Source organism: Rosa chinensis, chromosome 5 (genome assembly GCF_002994745.2).
Source record: "Rosa chinensis cultivar Old Blush chromosome 5, RchiOBHm-V2, whole genome shotgun sequence".
Classification (NCBI taxonomy): Eukaryota; Viridiplantae; Streptophyta; class Magnoliopsida; order Rosales; family Rosaceae; genus Rosa; species Rosa chinensis.
Window position 1 is genome coordinate 11046529 of NC_037092.1, and position 19928 is coordinate 11066456.

General features: G+C 38.8%; 2 protein-coding genes across 4 annotated transcripts; both read right to left on the minus strand.

Moving 5' to 3' along the window:
- Nucleotides 1-772: 772 nt before the first annotated feature.
- LOC112164884 (nuclear transcription factor Y subunit A-7) lies at nucleotides 773-6995 on the minus strand. Of its 3 annotated transcripts, XR_002922543.2 has the most exons (7): nucleotides 6802-6995; nucleotides 5341-5407; nucleotides 4424-4566; nucleotides 1789-1890; nucleotides 1535-1699; nucleotides 898-1441; nucleotides 773-866 (listed from the first exon to the last, which is right to left on the minus strand). XR_002922543.2 is itself a non-coding variant. In XM_024301229.2 (6 exons), the coding sequence occupies exons 2-6, from the start codon at nucleotides 5366-5368 to the stop codon at nucleotides 1265-1267; spliced, it is 615 nt and encodes a 204-aa protein (XP_024156997.1). In that variant the 5' UTR covers nucleotides 5369-5407; nucleotides 6802-6995; the 3' UTR covers nucleotides 773-1264. The 3 variants fall into 3 exon arrangements, 2 of the variants coding, with proteins under 2 accessions (XP_024156997.1, XP_040362179.1); XM_024301229.2 differs by having other exon boundaries at nucleotides 773-1441; XM_040506245.1 differs by lacking the exon at nucleotides 6802-6995 and adding an exon at nucleotides 6610-6631 and having other exon boundaries at nucleotides 773-1441.
- Nucleotides 6996-8266: 1271 nt separating this feature from the next.
- Nucleotides 8267-8950, minus strand: LOC112203133 (putative F-box/LRR-repeat protein 23). Its single transcript, XM_024344147.1, has one exon. The coding sequence runs from the start codon at nucleotides 8948-8950 to the stop codon at nucleotides 8267-8269; it is 684 nt and encodes a 227-aa protein (XP_024199915.1).
- Between the last annotated feature and the right edge of the window lie 10978 nt (nucleotides 8951-19928).

The window sequence follows — 19928 nt, forward strand, 5'->3', positions numbered from 1 at the left end:
TTTTTTTTCTCTAATCGAAGGTTTATTTGTCTAAAATTAAGGAGATTAGTTCCCATTCTAGCGACTGAAAACTTTATTAAGAGGCAATAGACGTCTATTAGGGGGCAATAGAGGTTTATTGTCCCTCTATTGGGGGGCAATAGACGTCTATTGGGGGCAATAAGCTTTTCCAGTGATCTATGAGATCTCCGAAAACCTTTTTGTGGACATCCGGCGAGATTTTCAGAAAAGTCCGGCAGTCAGTAGCCGGTGAATTGAATCCGGCGACCGGATTCTATGAAAAGTTGGCCGAATTTCGGCGACCGGTGACCGAGCTCCGGTGAAGTCTCCTATAGTTTCTCTTTCTTCCATTTTTTCTCTCTCTCTCTCTAAGTAACAAAGAGGTGAGAGTAAAATGGTCTAAAAAATAAACAAAAAATAAAAACAAAAAAGTTAATGGGGTATTAGGAAAGACTTCCTTAAAGTGTTTTGGGTAAGATGGAATTAAAAAAACTTAATAGGGTAAGTGGAAAATTTTTTTCTAGAAATAGGATAAATGGACAAAAACTCATTATAATAAATCCTTCATTTTCTTCAAGGCAAATGTTGCAGTTATCTTTATCCAAACATAGGAAGAAAAGTTAGTTTACTACTATTTTCACTTTTTATTTTTTATTATTTTTTTATTAGAAAGAAGTTTGAAATCCGGCCACACTAATCCCCACGATCGTAATTCCACTACTGTTTTCGCCTTTTATTTATCTAAACACAATATGGTATTAATTACAAATCATGAAGTCCAATCAACACCAATTTCATCAACCATTCAACTTATTCTTCAGTTCATAACAATCCAGCAAAACTACTAACATATAACAGCACCCGACCTCTTGTCAAAAAAAAAAAAAAACACCCAACCTAAATTTTTGCAATCTACTTAAACAATAACAAACCAAACAACTGGGACTCTAATTTCTGTCAGATAAGTACTTAACCTTACAACAGGTTTAAGTGCAAGGATACCTCACAGCGAACGAAACCATCACTCTCTTTGGGTTAAAAAGAACCCGCTGTAGAGATGGCTATGAGACTACCTGATTTGTCTATTGCAACATCCCTACAAGACCACTACTCAAGAACCTATACATGCTAAACGAGCTTTAACTGTAGAGCCAAAATGAAGCACTACTGGGACTAAAGTATTGGACCCTCAATTTCCGTGTGGTTGCCGGAGAATAAATACTTCATGTGGCCCCTTGAATGAGTTGCAACTTCTTCCAAAGTATTAGGATGTTCTATCCGAGGAAGAACGCTCGCTTTTATCAGAGTTCAAGTTGATAATTGCCTGTGAATTGTCTCCTTCACTCTGTTCATTCTCATCTTTCTTTGCATTTAGAAACCGACCCCCACATCCTCTAGCTCTTCTCAGTGCATGCAGGTGTCGAGATTCATGCAAGTAAGGCTGCAAGAGTAGTATGAATTGCCAATCAACAAAGGAAGTTCACAACTTTTCACTGAGCATGAGATGCAGGGGATTTGCACTAAAAATTAGTACCTTCCGAGATTTTAGAGCTTTGTTTTCAGATTCTGCTTTAGCACGAGACTGCCGACGTCGCAAGATGCCATGATATTGTTTTGCATTTACAAACACAGGTTCCTCAACTGCATCTGTTGGCAATGGAACTCCTGCTTGCTGAATTCCCATTAACTGAAGATGGACCTGAAGTTGACATAGCAGGATGTAATCTCAACTATCAATTTTATACAACCATTTTATCAAAATTGATATATAATAAGGGGAATAAATACCGTTGGTTGCCCCCCATAGGGTTGTGGAGGATATGGTTGTGTGTCATAAGGAGCAAAGATGCTTCTGTAGTAAGGGTCCGGATATGGGTAGGCTCCTGGCGCCTTCAATTAGACGAGATATAATTAAATTTATATTAGGTACATAAGATAAACAATTTTTGTTTTCTAGCCCTCCTAGTTGTAAATTTAATGGATAAAAGCAGAACATACAAGCAACAAGAAGTCAGGTTATTCAGTAATAGAAGCCCTTTGCTGTAACCAATTTGTCCAAAAAGCCCAATAGTTAACAATCGGTAAATGTAAAAAAAAAAAAAAAATTGCCAATCCTGAAAGGGTAGAGGAAAAAGTACACAGCTCTTCTTACATAAAAAACACCTCTTACGGAAGCAACTATGTATTACTGTCTAGAATTAAGAGCACCCGAAACAAAGTAGAGTGATAAAAGAATCAGATGAACAAAAGGCCAGAACAGTAGTAATACATAGTTTGTTTAGGTGCTCATATTTGATTGGATGGAAATGGAAGTGGACAAAGCAACTAGATGTTAAATCATATAGGAAGGATAAAGGGAGAGAAGGTTGTAACCGCTTTAAAATCTAATTTCTTCGGACAAAGATCTAATCTATAGAAAATATTAAACGCCAAACTAAACCCAACAAAATATGGGCCCGGGAAACACATAAATTGCCCAAGTACTTGCAAATCAGAAGCCCTTTTCTACTAGAAAATCTTAACTCTGAATGTGCAAACTGACTTGAAAATATTCAGCTGCTCTGACTCTGTAATCTCTAAAAGATATTGATAATATCAATAAGAGAATCCCAAAAATCTCATCCTTAAAATAAAAAGGCTGACAATAGTGCTGTAAGAGCAGTGACCATCAGTTCTCACCCTTTTCTAAATGAATGACTGCAAAGCCATTAAACTAAAAACATACTGCAAAAATGAAAATTTTCTAGAGAGACTCTGAGTGCAAGTAATAAAAAGCTTTTTCCCCACATTACACTGATAGCAGAGAACTTGCTCCAAGGATGCCTTAATTGTCGAAGTCAGCCAGAACAAACTAGCATTCAATACTTTACAGAATCATAGTTAAAGAAAGAAATTCAGAGCACGAAATGGGTGCCAGTGATGAGTAGAGTAAAATGCACAGTAAAAGATGGGGAGGAAATAAAGGGCATCTAGATTGAAAACCTTTCCCTGCTTGTCACCCATGTCACTAGCAATAACACAACTAAGAGTATTAGTGCCACTTTAAAAGAAGAGAGTGGTGCAGTTTCAACATGGTACTGCACATGTGTCTAACTAGCTTTACACATTACAGAATTTTAGATGGGGAAGGAAAAATAAGAGTAAAACATGGAGCTTGTTTGTTTAAAATTCACGTCTATTAGCAAACGATAGATATCATACTTCATTACAGTGCAGAACAAAGCAAACACCCATCACCACACCAAGAACTTAAAACACTAGGGTGCCAAATAGTGGAAGTCATCATGCTAACTAAAGGCACCATTCTTACCGAAAATAAAGTAGGTATATAATAAGCACCTTCAACAAAGAAGACCCTGACCCAGAAACTAATTGTCCGGTGCACCACGTCAGTACAAATAAGCCATCGCTATGATCACCACTAGTTAGATCTGTACTAAAGAATTCTCGCAGCCATGGCTATGAAGACCTGCAAAGCTACAGCAAAACAATGTCCCCAAACCAACCCATTCAGCTTCCACATGCCATCACCAGCATGGTTCTGCTACTCTCTCCCAATGCATGAAACAAAGCTCAACAATAACACAAGTGATGCCTTACAACACTACAATCTCTTAATTACTTAATCATACCCCGGGAGAACTGCTGATATGAACACATTCTCTCCCACAATCATCCCAACATGATTAGTACTAATAATGTGATGTACAGGATGCACCAAAACCAGTTCTATTTTCATCCAAGCACCACCTGCAGTACCCTTCTCATAGTACACAGGCCTATCCTTATTTTACAGTTCCAGTCTACAGGTGGATTGTCCAATAATGTTTGTGAGGCTAAACAGCATCTTACCCTTACTCTTGTCCTATGATTCCGCCAATTTCTTTACAGGTCGGAAGTCTCTAATTCATCAAGCTCTCACCTTTTGGTTTTTGCTGATTACTCTTTTTTTCGAGAGTGTTTTGAAGGATTAATCTCCTTTTCCTTCCCACTATATGCACATTGTCTTTGGGGATATGTGCTTTCACATTTCTTCACCACAGTTATTCCCGTGACCCAATTTCAAAAGCAGGCAACTCATCTTCATAATACACTCGCTTCAAAGGTCATTAAATATCAAACTATTTAATGAGATAGTTTTATGGTAAATACATGCTTCAGCGCAGTCCAAGTCTTGAAGTTCAAACATGAGTTATAAAATCACAACCACATAAACATTGAATCTTTTTTCACTACCTGGAGACAACAATTACCTTTGTTTGTTGCTCATTTTAATGATTTACATTATCTCCCCAATTATCACTTGACTAGTTGACTATGACTCTCCATATTCAGAGGTGTATATTACATGAATAGGCACCCAACAAATCACCAAAAAAAAAAAAAGGTGAATGCTGAAAAAGTTGAAGTTCGAAAATAGTACCACTGCATGTCCTGCTCCAATCTGTGGAGGGGCTACATACTGAATAGGGCCTGGAATTCCAGGATTAGACATTCCAGGTGCAGGTGAGGAAGAAATCATCGGAGACTCTGAATGCTTTTGCTGATCATCAGATTCACTACTATCTGTGTATCAAATATAGTAAAACAATATAATTTTGCATTTGATGAAAGGTTGTACTACAGGAGTTATATGGCATAACAGTTAAATTATGATGCCAGACTTCAAAAAAGGAAACAAACACCAAAAGGATTGAATAAATAAACAAATTTATAAGGTAACAAAAGCTTCAGCTATAGACTTCATTTCTATGAAACAAGAAATATGAGAAAAAGTTAAAAGTGCCTCCTACATCACTATTTGATTTTTACAGTAGCACAGGAGCAATATATAGAAGATTGGAACATCATGACCCAAAATTACTTTGAGACATCTTAAAAATTCCTATAACAACCACCATTATCCAAGGATAATTTTTCTCACTAGGTAGTGCCTTGCTGCCGGTCACCTTAAATGACAGTGGGATATTAGTAAGATGGTAAGTTATCAAAATGAGGAACCACCAAGGAAGTTGAGGGTTGGATCTGTTGCTATATCCCAACCAAGGTTCAACCTATCAATCAGAAATGGGCTTTGTCGAAGGTATTACATAGACATACCATAGTCTCATGAAACAGTTATTGGGTTCTAGAGTAATCACCAAAGGAAAGGAAGAACCTTTGCTTTAGTCAATTAAACAAAAACCACCACCATGCTTATATGGAAGAACCAGCATACAAGAAGAAGCTCAATTTCTTGTTGTATATCAATTATTTATGTCAACTAACTACCAGATCCATAATGTTTTAGACTACTAGTATCAGAGAATGATATGAATATTTAGCTCTTTGTAACTATACCGGAATGATCGTGAACAGAAGAAGTCATGAGGACGCGTTGCAGGTGGAGAGCCCCAAAACAATGTGGCTGCAAAATAAATATCAACCAGGTCATTGACATTCCAAAATAACATGCTACTCCAATTACAGTCAAGTTAAAAAATGATAAGCTAAAAGAAGAAAGGTCATTTGATTGAGAATCATTCAATGACTTCAATATGATCCTAACATAAACTGAGTGTATTCACATCACATGAAAATAAAAAGAAAATATTAGCAGATTGGACATATATTACAGAACCATATTGGCAAACATAAAAAAAGACTACAATCAAAGAAACTGATGATGCTTCACATGTCTTCAAGTATGAGCCACTATTATATAAAGTGCAGATACCAGTATACAGCATAAGTTAGAGATGTTGCGTAGGTGGCTGCTGGCCTTTTCTTGTATCCAGTAATGAACTATGAAGTACAAGAAATAACTAAATACGAAAATAGTAAAAGGAGTGGTTCAGTGCACGGGGCTCTGGCTACATCTAGTACAGAGTCACTAAGGAGGATCAGATTTACAAATCCTTTGATGCAGTTTACAAAGAGGTTGTTTCACACTCAAATGTGAACCGCCGGCTCATAAATCAGCGAATGTATTGTCGCGGCAATGCTTGAAATAACTAGATAAATGGACATTATTGAAAAAGAAGGCCATATAATCTACTGCCCTTGCCACAACAGAACTGAAAGTAATACATCAACGAATGGCCTACAAAATTACCACTGAGATTGCAGTAAACACCAAACAAGTGGAAGCCTTTCCTTTTCAAAACCATTCAATACTCGTTCTTTGCCATGTAGGTTCAAGTTTCTCGTTCTTTACTACCGAGGAATTCATCTAAATCTCCCTCATGATCTACATAATTTCGTACTTTTTGACCGATTCTTATCTGTACCATCTGAACGAACATTATCCAACACAACGATTTCGGAACATACAATCACACTAGTTTGCAACTATATTGCACAAAAGCTACAACTCTCGCATCAAATTTACAGACTCAAAATTCCAAAAACTAAACTCATATCCAAATTCAATTCCTCTTTCACCTAATCTCGGCACACTAAAAACAAAAAACAAAAAAATTGACGCAGAGTGCAAGTAGTAGAAAAAACTGAACCGAAAATAGTCGCAATCAATCTCAAACTAGCAGTAATTCATCTACAAAAATCCAATTCCAACCAAGCGAAAACTCAATTAGACCAAAAATTGAGCTCAATTAACCCTGCAAATACCTCCAGATTAAGCTCGTAAAACTCAAAAATTGATAAAATCAAACAGAAACCAAAAGACTCCCACTTCCATACATTTCCACTCCAAAAAAGAAAAAAGTCCCAGAATGGATCGGGAACAGCAGAATTCCAGAGCCAAAAAGAAAAAAGCAAAAAAAAAAAAACTAGGGTTTTGAGAGTTTCGAAAAATTCTACCTTTTTCTCCTGTTTCTGACGATCCTTTCGTGTTGTTGCTACTAAAATTGGCAAAAAATTCTTTCTTTCTTTTGCTCTGAGGAATTTTGATTGGGACCTTTTTTGGGGAACTGAACCCTCTCTCTCTCTCTCTCTCTCTCTCTCTCTCAAGGAATTACAATCCCTCTACTTGCTATTTCCATCCACACTCACTGCAATTTTTTTCTTTTTTTGGGGGTGTTAAATGTCGAGCAGGTTGTGTGGAGTGAAGCGATCTGGGCCGTACGATTGGGGGACCGGGTTCGGGCAGCGGGGGAATATGGTGACCGGAGGGTTAATTTGGACCAGCAAAATTTCCTGTGATGGGGGCCCACATTGGTGACCGGGCGAGAAGTGAGAGAGTGACTGGTGGGCGTCAATTCTATGTCCGCCACCGCACCACCGGGCGGGGCCCACGGTTTGGATATAATAATAATTATTGGGCTCTAATTTCTTTCTTTTGTCTAGTCAAAGATTGGGCTCTAGCGAGAAAAAAATATATAATTATATTGCAGGTTTTAGGAAAAAAAACACTTCACTGTGTAATAAAAAATTCAGTGGTGGTTAACAAAGATATTGTGGTATTTGGCCTGATTTTTTATTTCATTCCTAGGATTTACTCGTTGGCTTTCGTCTTCTCAAACCTATGGCTGATGTCATAAATTCTCTGCTTTATCTTTTGATTGTGCCTGTTGTATGCGGTATTGGTGGAGGTTTGGATAAAGTAATTTCAATTTCCACATAAATTTTAAAATTATGGGAATTACAATTTCATGAATTTAAATTTCACTAATTGAGAATTTCATTGTTTGGATTTCATAATGTAGAATTTTTAAAATGACCAGAATTACGAATTCAAATGTTTGGACCAATTTTTATTAATGGAATTTAAATCAAATCAAATAGTATAAGAATTTCTCACGCTCGAGTATTAAAGCATTAGCACAACCACCTTTTAGGGGTAATAACTCATTTCTTATACTATTACTATATCCATTTGTATATTAGTACCTTACTCTAGCATCGGAGAGGTATAAACCGTCCAGTACGGTTTATCCCTCTGACGTCGTGTTACTGTACAGGATACAGGAGTTGGATCGGTACCCCGGTGGTATAGCATTCTGAGTGAGGTATCCGGAGAAAGCCACCAGAAACAACTTTTATCCAAAAAAAAAAAAAAAAGGAACTGAAATATACTTACACACCTGCATCCTCAAACAACCAAATCTATTTATATGTAGTAGGATATGTAAGTTGCAAGTACTTCAAAACGATCAATTGAACTGCGCGCAAAACAGATTGATCCTTCGATCAATATTGACATTGAGGAAACATGCTCATTGAACCTGTACATTAAAGTTGGCAACTTGGCATTGACACCCTAAACGAGTAAACACCAACTAAACCAAGGCATTTACTTAGAAGAACTAAAAATTTGGATGAGCTTTCAATATACACCTAGGCCATCACTGGATAAGGCAGCTACAAATTTTGATTTTTTTCCTTCATTCTTGTTTCTAAATCTCCTCTTACGAATCCAAAACCTTCCACGAAAAACATAGCCCAAATCAAGTGACTCGAGGTAAGGACAATAATCAAGAATTTCCTTCATAGCGTTATTAGTCAGATTTAACCGAGAAAGTGAGAGGTGCTGTAGACCCCGCATGGTTCCTGCTATAGCCTTTGCGTAGTCATCATCCTGTCCACCTCTAACAGTACTCTTGCATATGATTTTGTACCATTTGAATGATTTCAAAATAGGGCATGATCGCCCAATCATCTCCAGAGTTTTAGGCGAGAGTGAGCATCTATCAAGTTTGAACAGGTGAATCTCCTCCAATAGTGGAAATTTATAAGCTACTTCATTCAAAACACCATCTATTATTCCAGAGCACCAATGCAAAGTTAGTCGTCTGATACCATTGCATCTGTCACCGACGTACTTAAGGAGGTCGTTACTGCCATATACACACGAGATATCGACCAATTGACCAGAGCTGCGATCAATGGCGTTGCGGCACATCTTCTCCACGTCCTTCCAATCTTCGTGGTAGCCGGATAACTCCACACCCGTGTCGATGGTGTGCCATAGAGGCATAGACCAGGGTAGTTTCAGAAGACTCTGTGCCATGTCTTGCACACCATCTGATAGTTGATTAGGATATCAAATGCTCCGAGATCCGCCAGTAATAGTATCGACGTCGTAACCTCGTCCGGGAGTTTCGTCTAGTCTCGGCTGCCCTGGGCGGTTGTAGAGGAAGACTCTGATCCCTTCGGTAATTTTTTAGACTCTCCCATTAGGGTTTATTGGTTTGTATATATGCATTAATTGGTGGCTTGTTCTGAAAGGAAAAAACCTACCATCTAGTTTTTTTTTTTTTTGGTCGAAAGGTAGCATCAATTAACAAGGCTCAAAGCCAAACAACTGAACAAGGGACATAGCCCAATACAGATGAAGTCTGCAAAGCATGATTCACATGGTCATCTGCCAGAACAAGCAAGATCAGAGGAATCAACATACAAGAAAGAAAAAGCTGAAAACATAAAGGCCAAAGCAGCCTAAAAAACTCAAATCCTAATCAAAGCTTCTTCTTCATCTCTAACTTGCAGCAGCCATACCAAATTCAACTCCGGAGCTCTGATGGAAGTCGTGAGCAAGGGTTGGTAACCAAGGGTGGTCTGCAGAGGTGAGGATACTGACATAGCCACCATACATTCTCCAGTTGACCGATTACGAGAATATCTTGCATAAAAGGATAACAACAACCAAACCAAGATAGATCTTAGCAAAGAAACCTGAGATCTAAAGAGGTGGTTGCAGAGGAGTACGAACTCTTCCATGGCAGAGCAAGGTAGACAACAAGAAGGAGATTTGTTCACGGTTTGGACATCTTGAGGAGCAAAGGCAGAACAAAAACTGAGAATGACCATGAAAACAAATCTGAGAGTATATCTTAGAGATTCAGATCTATGATCTAAAAACATATTTGAACAGTGAGGACAAAAATCAGATGCAAAAGAAGAGGAAAACAAGGAAATCAAAACACCACTTGGGTGAGGAATCACCACAGAGGATGAGGAATACCACAAAGGGTGAGGAAAATTTGGGGAAGAAAAGGTTGCTGCAGAGAAGAGAGAGCCTAGGTAAGAGAGAAGCAAGAGCTTCTCTCACTAAAAAGAACAGTACACGACTCTCATTTCAGATAACCTATCATCCAGTTAACGAAAGGAATGGATCTTTTCTTTGGTTGAATCGACCACCACAAGTGGGCTGGTGGTTGAGCGGCCTGATTGGGAAACCCTATACCCACATTCGACTCATGAAGCAATCTGTGAAAATGGTCATTAACTATTTTATTTGAAACCAAACAAAAAATGTAAATGGAAGTAGGCAGGACGCAACGTGTTTTTCACTGGGCCCTGGACCAAACCGAAATTTTTAGGTTGTAAAAAGATTTCAATTAAAGTACAGACTAAATAGGGATCGTTCGATGCCAAAGATTAAAAATGCAATCGGGACGTTACTAAAACTAAAAGGAAAAGAAAAGGCAGATAAAAGTGGGGGGTTTTAGAGTTTTGAAAACAGAAAATATATAAAATGCCCAGTATCATTTGGTCTAGTGGCATAAATCTCTTCTTTGTAAGTGTGATATCTTGAATTCGACTCACAATAAACTAGTTATTTTTTAATTTAAAGAAGTTGAATGGGAAGATAGTTAAAAGCTAGCTTATTCTCTACACATCCGCGATCCTATACATATAATCCAAATTAAGTTCCCTAAGATTACTTTCCTCTAATTGCTAAACCCTAAGTGATATTGAAATCCATTCTTTTTATGAAAATACATATACGCAAGTCATACTCATATAGAAAGATCGTTAAAAGCCATGAAATTTTCATTGTTAACTAGACTAATTCAAGTATGGATAGGTCATCTATCCTTAGCCTAGGTTTGCTCAACTCTCACTGTTGTCCGTATTGGTTACTACTTATGATTTAAGCAATATAAATCTATTAAGTGAATTGATTCTTAAATAGCTCCCATTACAAGTTGGCTACCATAAACCGCGAACAAATAAAAGATATCAATAAAACCATTAAACAAACTATTCATGAATCAAAGCAAACAAATAAAGGGAAACATCAACCTGAATTATACAAATCTGGTGATATTGATAAAAAAGAATTTGATTGAGAAGTTGAGACTGAGTAACAACCTGAGACTTGGGAGAAGTGGAGGCTGATTGGAAATTTGAAATTGAGGGCTGAGTTAGGGTTTCCAAAATCCCTAATTTTCTTAATTGAGAAAGTGAGAATGAGAGAACAAGAGATCAACTTGAAGACTGAAGTGAAGCCTTACGGGCAAGAGGTTGGGTGTCATTGCATGCATATAAAATGTTTGGACTTGTCTTTAAATGAACCAATTATGTGAGGACATATGTCAAATGGAACAGATTTCGGTCATGTTTAGAGTTTTTTTTGTTTTTAATAAATAATTGTTCGCTCGCTTCGATCTGGAACAAGTTGGGTAGGTTTTCCGGGCATTTGGGCTAACATGCCTAGCCTAGATGGAAGTATCACTAGTCCAAGAAACAAAGAAAAGAAGTGTTACTCGATCGACCAAACAAAGAAGAGAAGTGTCACTTGTATATTTTCATTCAACGTACTTATTGGTCTTTTACCATTTTGCTCTTCTTACATACTAACTAGCCTCGTATCTATGCGTGTGGTTGGTAAAGACCCTTCAAACATCATCCACTTCTTAAAGAAAAAACTGTATTTTTATTAAAAAAATAAATAAATTGTATTTATGTTTTTTTGCTTTTATCTTATTTTATTTTTTATAACTAAAATAGCTATATTGATGATTTCATTATGAGTATTTATTTTTCAGACAAAAGGGTATTTTGGGCAATCAATATTTTGGTGAAGCATGAGTGCTTCGCTTTATAGTATAGATAGATAGATAGATTTATAGTATAGATAGATAGAGAGATAGATTTTTTTAGGCGAAATGTCATTATTTAATAGTTTAGCAAGCAGTACAATAATAACTTGTCCCTGCGGGACCGTAAAAAAAAAGCCATTACTTAGCGCACAGCCGCACACTACTCTTAACATACCTCTCCCGCATGTATGCTAGAAACAACATACCCTTAATACACCCACCTTTTTGTAACTAACCCCAAAACATAGTGACGAAAAAAATTTAACAACGAAGCATCTGTTTTCCTTGTCGATTTTCTCACTAAAGAAAAGAAATAGAAATAAAACACCCATCAACATTTCTTTAAAAAAAAGAAGAAGATAGAGATCCAAATCTAAAATAAAAAGTTAACATCTAGGGACTCTAAGGGCCCAAAACAACCAAGCCCGCAAAAGAACCAAGGCCCACATAGGAGTCCAATAGGCCCAAATTTGGGAGCAAACCCTAAGGGAACAGATCCCTTCCTCCACGGTATAGATAGATAAGATAGATATAGTTTTCTATTATCTACAATGACATTAATCTAGGTTTCTAGGTTACTAATATAGAAAACTAATTAACATCCGTAGTCGATCTACTAACCTTCACTACTTCACAAACATGAAATATATAATGGCGAAGGGGCGTGGTCCAGCGATCATATCACATATCTTGGAGTTATTATCATTTTGCAGACAAACATGAAATATATAATGGCGAAGGGGCGTGGTCCAGCGATCATATCACATATCTTGGAGTTATATGTATATCATTTTGCAGTAGATGATATCAACCATGTATACATATGTTACTGAAAATTACAAAGAGTCAAGAATCACATGCATCCAACAGTTGTGTACTACAATAGATAGACGTGATATATGGTGGTAATATATGTTCGACTTTGATGTCCAAATGCAGGTAAATCTGAATGCCAAAAAAAAAAAAAAAACCTTGAAGATTAAGCAAGCTTACAGAGTTCTTATGTTCCTTCATCCATATGGCCTGGGGTGAAGAAGTTTTGGTCAGTGGTTATGGAGAATGCACAATGGTTGATTGGTCAGGGTACAAATATCTCTTTTTGGAGGGATAATTTTATGGGGATGCCTATTATTGATTTCTTTGGACCTCATACTATCGTGGACAATCTGCAAAGGTATGTGGCTGATTATATTAGTAATGGCTCTTGGGTCATTCCTGATCTCCTTCATTTGCATTACCCGGCGTTGTGTGAGTTGATTGAAAAAGTCCCTTTAGCTATGGATCCTTCGGTGGAGGATAAGGTAATTTGGTCTTCTGCTACATCAGGGGAGCTCACGGCAAAGAATGCTTTTCAGTTTCTACGCCAACCTTTTCCATCAATGAGTTGGGGTAAGTGTACATGGTCTAAATTTATCACTCCTAGATTGTCTTTACTGACTTGGAATGTGCTACGGGGTAGGATACTATCAGACGATTTTTTACAAAGAAGATGAGTGGCTTTGGCATCGAGGTGTGTTCTATGTGGTAGGAACTCTGAATCATTAGCTCATATTTTTCTAGAATGTTCTTATTCCAACCAGATTTGGTGCTGCATGTTTTCTAAATTTGAGTTAGGTACTGTCCCCAATTCATTAATTGAGGTATGGCAAGTGAGATTGGTTAATCGTAGTCCTCAGTTGAAGGAGTTGTGGTTGGCATGTTTTACCACTGTTCTATGGTTTATATGGCAAGCAAGGAATAAAATGAAGCATGAAGGTCAGGGTTTCAATGTGGCAGTAATTTGCCGTTTAATTGTTGGGCATGTTCAAGCTGCAAGTCGCATTGCTTCCGGCTATATGACCAACTCTCTTCTTGATCTTCAAGTGTTGAAGCATTTCGGAGTTCAATGCAAGCCGCGCCGTACTCCGTCAGTTATTGAGGTTAATTGGTTCCCTCCTCCTTTTGGGTGGGTGAAAATAAATACCGACGGTGCTTGGAAGCAAGATTCAGGCCGTTGTGGTTATGGGGCCGTTTTTCGTGACTACAGAGGAGATTTCATTGGTGCCTTTGCTTCTAATCATAACATTCCTAGTTCGATAGCGGCAGAGGTAATGGCTGTCATTAAGGCTATTGAGCTAGCTTGGGTAAGGGACTGGAAACATGTATGGCTAGAAGTTGACTCTTCCCTAGTTCTAAACTTTCTGCAGTCCCCGGATTTAGTGCCTTGGCAGCTTCGTATTGAGTGGGGTAATTGTTTATATCGTATTTCTCAAATGCAATTCCGATCTTCACATATCTTTCGAGAAGCGAATCGCGTTGCAGATGCACTAGCGAATTACGGTGCGACTTCTAGTGATCTGACTTGGTGGGATCTAGCTCCTCCTTTCATTGACAGACATTGTCAGAGTGACAGTTTGGGAATGCCGAATTTCCGTTTTTGTTAGTTGTTTTTTCCTATAGTTGTTTTCTGTTTGGTATGGGAGGTTTTGGTTTTTGTTCCCCCTCCCTTTGTGTATTTTTTCTTTCTTCTTTAATAAATTCTCAAAGGTTAAGGTGGCTCCTTGCCTCTCTTAACCTTTGAATTCAGCCAAAAAAAAAAAAAAGCAAGCTTACAGAGTTAGAGCGTAAGGGAATTAAGCAAGCTTGCGGCCGGGTCTATATACATTTTCGAAGTGGCCAAGTATTGGTCATGAGCAATAGGTACTTATGTCCAAGGATTAATTAGAGTTGATAATTTCAGATTCTAATGTAATGAGAAGAACATCGCCATCGCAATTGCAATCAGATCGAACAATCATAATTAATGAGATAACAAGTGAAATCAAATTGGTGCATGCACAACAAGGCAGAGTTTTTGACATCCTGGATGGACAAGAAACACTTGTAGAGTAGACTTCCAGATTTCATCCAGCTCCAAGCTACGAAATTCAGGAGGCTAATTAAATCTGGCATAGCAGAGATTCTTTCAGGGCCGGGCTTGCAAAGTGTCGCACTACATTGGAGTCATGATCGGTTTACCCTGTACCGCAAGCTGACCAATGTATAGCTTCAAGATGATTCAGAGACGTTATTAAGTTATGGGGCAAATTTCTTTTTTCCACTTGAGATGTAAGGCACTTAAGTTTGGATGAACTTTCAATATATAAATCGTATATACGTACCTATATATATAAACAGGCTTTCACCCGATAGGGCAGCTGCAAGTTTTTGGTTTTTGCTTTCGTTCTTTTGTTCAGATCTCCTCTTACGCATCGAAAACCTAGAATGCAAACATGGCCCAAATGACTCAAGAAGAGAAAAATAATCAAGAACTTCCTTAGCTAGCTAGCTAGGTAGTGTAATGAAGTTCAGGATGCATAGTTTCTTAGCTAGATGAATACATATCCCTTTCGCCTTCTCAGCTATTCATGTGCAGATGTCATCTATAATCGGATTGGTTATTTAGGTAAATGAAATGATCAATATACATACTTGCAAAGACCAACGTACTGAAATGAACTTACACACCTAGCCTGCATCCTCAAACCACCAAATCTATTTATATGTTGTAGGATTTGTAACGACGTGGTTAAAAACAAGCAAATGACTTCCAATACAGATTGCAATTTCCAGTCAATATTGGCATTGAGGAAACACACGTACTCATTGATCCTATACATTAAAGTTGGCATTGCTGACACCCTGAGTAAGGAAATCACATATGATTGGCATACATATAGTAAGACACCAATTAGAAAGAAATAATGTACGTGTAATAGCGCGCATAAACTACAGTGGAGCACAAGGTATCAGATATCCAATACCGATTGCTGTGTACTCACTGCGAGTACTGAGCAATCGGTATCAGATATCCAAATTACTTGAGGTCATTGTGTTAAAAGCAGCGAGTACACAGCAATCGGTATTGGATATCCAATTGGCAAGTTCTTCCTCAATCACATTCCAGTTTACTTAGAAAAAAAAATATATAGAGAGAGAGAGAGAGAGAGAGAGAGCTCCATGAAGGAGAGAGCATGAACTCCATGCCAATAACCTGATCATGTAAACATTTTATGATATTATATAAATAAACATGAAATCCCAAACAGTAAGTACTCAAGTAAAATCCAAGGCTTCCAACTAAACTAAGGCACTTATTTGGATGAACTTTCAAATGTTAAAAACAAATAAATAAATTACATATATGGATGATCTTTCCAATAAGTCACAGGAAAGGCAGCTGTAAATATTTTTGAATTTTTTCCTCCATTCAGCCATTCTTTTTTTCAAATCTTCTCTTACGGGTCCAAAACCTTCCATATAAATGACTCGAGATGAGGACAATAATCAAGAATTTTCTAAATTTTCTTTAGGGCGTCATTAGTCAGATCAAACCCATCAAACCCGAGGTGGTGTATACCATATGCATCGTTCCTGCGATAGCCTCTGCAATCTGCATAGTCAACATCCCATCCTATACCCTTAGCCATTCCATGAGTTCTATCTTTTTTCCATTTTAATGATTTCAAAAGAGGGCATGATCGCCCAAGCAGTTCCAGAGTTTCAGGCGAGAGTGACCATCTTTCAATCTCGAGGTCAAGCTCCTCCAATAGGGGAAATTTGGAAGCTACGTACTTCATCTGTTATTTTACAGCACCGATTCAAACTTAGCCGTTTAATACCATTGTATCTGTCAGTGATGTACTTAATGAGGTCATAGCTGCCATAATATAACGAGATATCGACCACTTCACCAGAGCTGCGATCAATGGCGTTGCGGCACATTTTCCCTACGTCCAAGGAGTTCCTATTTCGAATTCTCATCTTCCGATCAATTCGTGTGTCGATGGTGTGCCATAGAGCAGGGTACGTAGTTGCAGAAGACTGTGCCACGTCTTGCATACCATCTGATACTTGGTTAGGATACCGAATGCTCTGAGATCCGCCAGTAATAGTATCGACGCGGTAATGTTGTCCGGGAGTTCCGTCCAGTCTTGGCCGCTCTGGCCGGTTGCAGAGGAAGACTCTGATCCCTTTTGTACATTTTTAGACTCTCCCATTAGGGTTAGCCGGTTTGTGTATCTTTTGGAATTAGGGTTTTATAGAGGACCCTTCCACTAAGGGATCCCTTTTTTTAGTATTTTTTAGGGATAGGCATTAGACAAACTTTTCGATTACATTTCGGCATTTCAACCGTTCAATTTTTATGTCCTAATGTGTAGATTATTTCTACAAATTTTCAACCAAATCGGTGATTGCAAAGATATCAAACTAGATTTAATCAATGGACGAACCGAATTTATCAAACATGAACCGTTCATACATATAATTTTAAATCGCAATTTTGAATGGCTTAACAATAATCAATTTAGCTGAAAATTTAATTTGCAGAAGTGATCTACACATTAGAACCTAAAAACTGAACGGTTGAGATGTCAAAATATGATCGAAAAGTTGGTCTAATGCTCTATCCCTATAAAAGACCAAAAAAAGGGATCCCTCACTAGAGGTCCCTGTATAATACACACACACACATGAGATTTATGTATTGGCCGGCTTGTTGTGAAGGGAAAAACCTATACAGTTAAGAAAGGAATACCAAATATTAGCATAAACAATAAAAAATTCTCTCTCTACAGGAAAACCATAGAGGAATCCGTGTCTGCCCTAGTGCCTGTTCGACTGGGCCTTGGCGCCGGCGATGGCATGTGGCCTAGCCGGTGCATGTTGGGTGAGGCCGGACGGGTGGTTTGTTCCTGGGCTCGAGGGTTTGCATCAGATGACATTCGGTTTCATTTCTGTGGATCGAAAGGAGTGGCTTATGTTGGTCAGAGTGGCGTCTGATGGGAGTCAGTGGTTGGCCTGTTGGAGTCGATGGCCGGATGGAGCAGATCGAAGGTCGGTGGCGACCGATGGCTTCCTAAGACGATGGATTTGGATCCAATTGCATGTACTTGCTGGTGTTGGGTGGCCTGAGACGTCTGTAGGTGTCCAACGTTGGCTAGACGGCGACAGAGGTGCTATGGTGGCCCAACGCTGGGGTGGGTAGGTGGTTTTGGCGGCGGGACGACGCAGCTGGTGCTTTGGGCCGGGAAGGCTAGATATTGTGCTGGTGTGGGCTTTTGGGCTTGGATGCTGCTAGTGGGCCTGATCTGGGCTGGAGATGGGGTTTGGGCTCACTTTGTGGGCCCAACCCAAGCTATTATTTTATTTAATGTTTTTATTATAGGTTATTTAGTTGTTTGGCGCATTTTGCGAGCAATAAATCCCTACATTTGTTCTACAAGGCTAGTCGGGCTTTTCGCCTGTGGGTGCACTCAAAGTGCCTATCTGCTCTAGGTAAGTGGCGAGTTTCTGGCTTCGTCAAATGGTCGTTACCTCCTAGTGCCAGGGTGAGACTAAGTGTTGTTGGATTTATCCTCCGGTGGCAACATAATAGGAAAGTTGTGCGTATGGTAATTATGCTACGTTGTAATCGGGTTACATATCAGATTATCTTTCCGTTATGTCACCGTTATATCAAAGCCAATAGAGTCGCCAGTAGAGCGCTGTTTGTTAGTTGGTGCGAATTTGAATACAGTTATTTGGTAGAGACTCGTGATAATATTACATGATGTTTTGTAGATGCTTATTGTAATAAGGGGTTTAGGCTCAATGTCCCCCTCGTATTCGATAGTTTCATTAATCAAGATTTGAGAGCAGTCGCACCAGCCCTTTATTCAAAAAGAAGAAGAAAATAAATGAATCTTTTCTTTGGCTAAGAAGGAAAAAAAATATCCAATAATGAAAAGGAAAAATTTATCCAATAACAAAAAGGAATGAATGTAATTGCCCGACTTGAAACCCACGTCGACTTACCTTTTAAAGTGTACTAGTTTTCTTACACGCCTTACTGTGATAATTGACTTTTTCCCCCCCCTTTTTTTTTAGAATAAGAAACTTTTATTAAACTTAATCAAAGTTACTAGTATGGGAATGACCAGTGGTGGACATAAACTCTCCACTCTCCTCCTTAAATCTAAACCAGTTACGGGTCCGTCATCATAAATGACCTCTATGATCCGAAAGGGCCCAACTCCTAACCACCTATACCGCCTAATATCTCGGCTACTGGGAACCACGAGAATTTCAATACCACCTCATAGACAATCGCAAGAAAAACCAACACCCTCTTCCACACCGTGTCCCAAAGATGACAGACCACGTGCAACGATCGCTCGTCAACAAATTAATCATAAGATAAAACCGAAAATAAACCAATTCGTCCCCAAGAAAGACACTAAATCCATGACACCTCAATTTGACCCAACCCTAGCTCAAAAGAGTAGGGACATGCTAAAGACTAGAAAGACCTAACCAAAACCCTAACAAAAAAATTACTCTAAACAATAACATAAAACTGCCCCACCAACTGTCTTCCTTTTCCTCAAATAGCCCACCGGCAAACCACCACCATAATACTGTCCCATCGAACTCGCAACGTCGGAAAGATGCAATCCACACAGCAAGCCACACCGACCTCAACTGTTGTCGACTGGATCTAGACTTAAAACCAGATCTCGACGAGTCCACATTGAGACCCAGTAAGAAACTCGCCTTGCCTTGCCGCCCGGCTTCATCCGTCAGCGCGATAGCCCGACACCATCCTTGCATTCTCCACTAATTGACCCATCTCAGAGAGATAGCCAGTGCCATACAATCCATGGCATACTGCCGCCACGATCTGGCCTCTGACCACCTGCTCCAAGCCTGCATTGATCGCCAACCACCCATCCTACACACCTGTACCACCGCTTGAGAGGAAAGAAACGTCGTACACTACCCGGAAGGACGAAGCAGAAGCCATAAACGAAGCCCTAAGACCCCATGATCCCGTTCGGCAACACCCACCACTAGTCGATGAGGCCAGAACCAGCGGTAGACGCGGGGGCTCCGCCGGACAGGCAACACCCTCTTCTTTGCGGTTTCCAAACCCTAAACTTCTTCCCTGTATTCTCAGAGCGGAGTCAGATAGTAGTTCTCATAGTTGAATAAGTTACTGTGATAATTGACTATTTCATTTGAAAAATAAAAAAAAATTAGATCGAATTATCACCGACCAATATCACTAGTTTCGATCTTAAGTTTTTATTCATAATTAACTGTAGCGTTTATCGACGATGAGTCGTCAAAGAATCCTTTAGTTAATTAAACTTTTTGAAA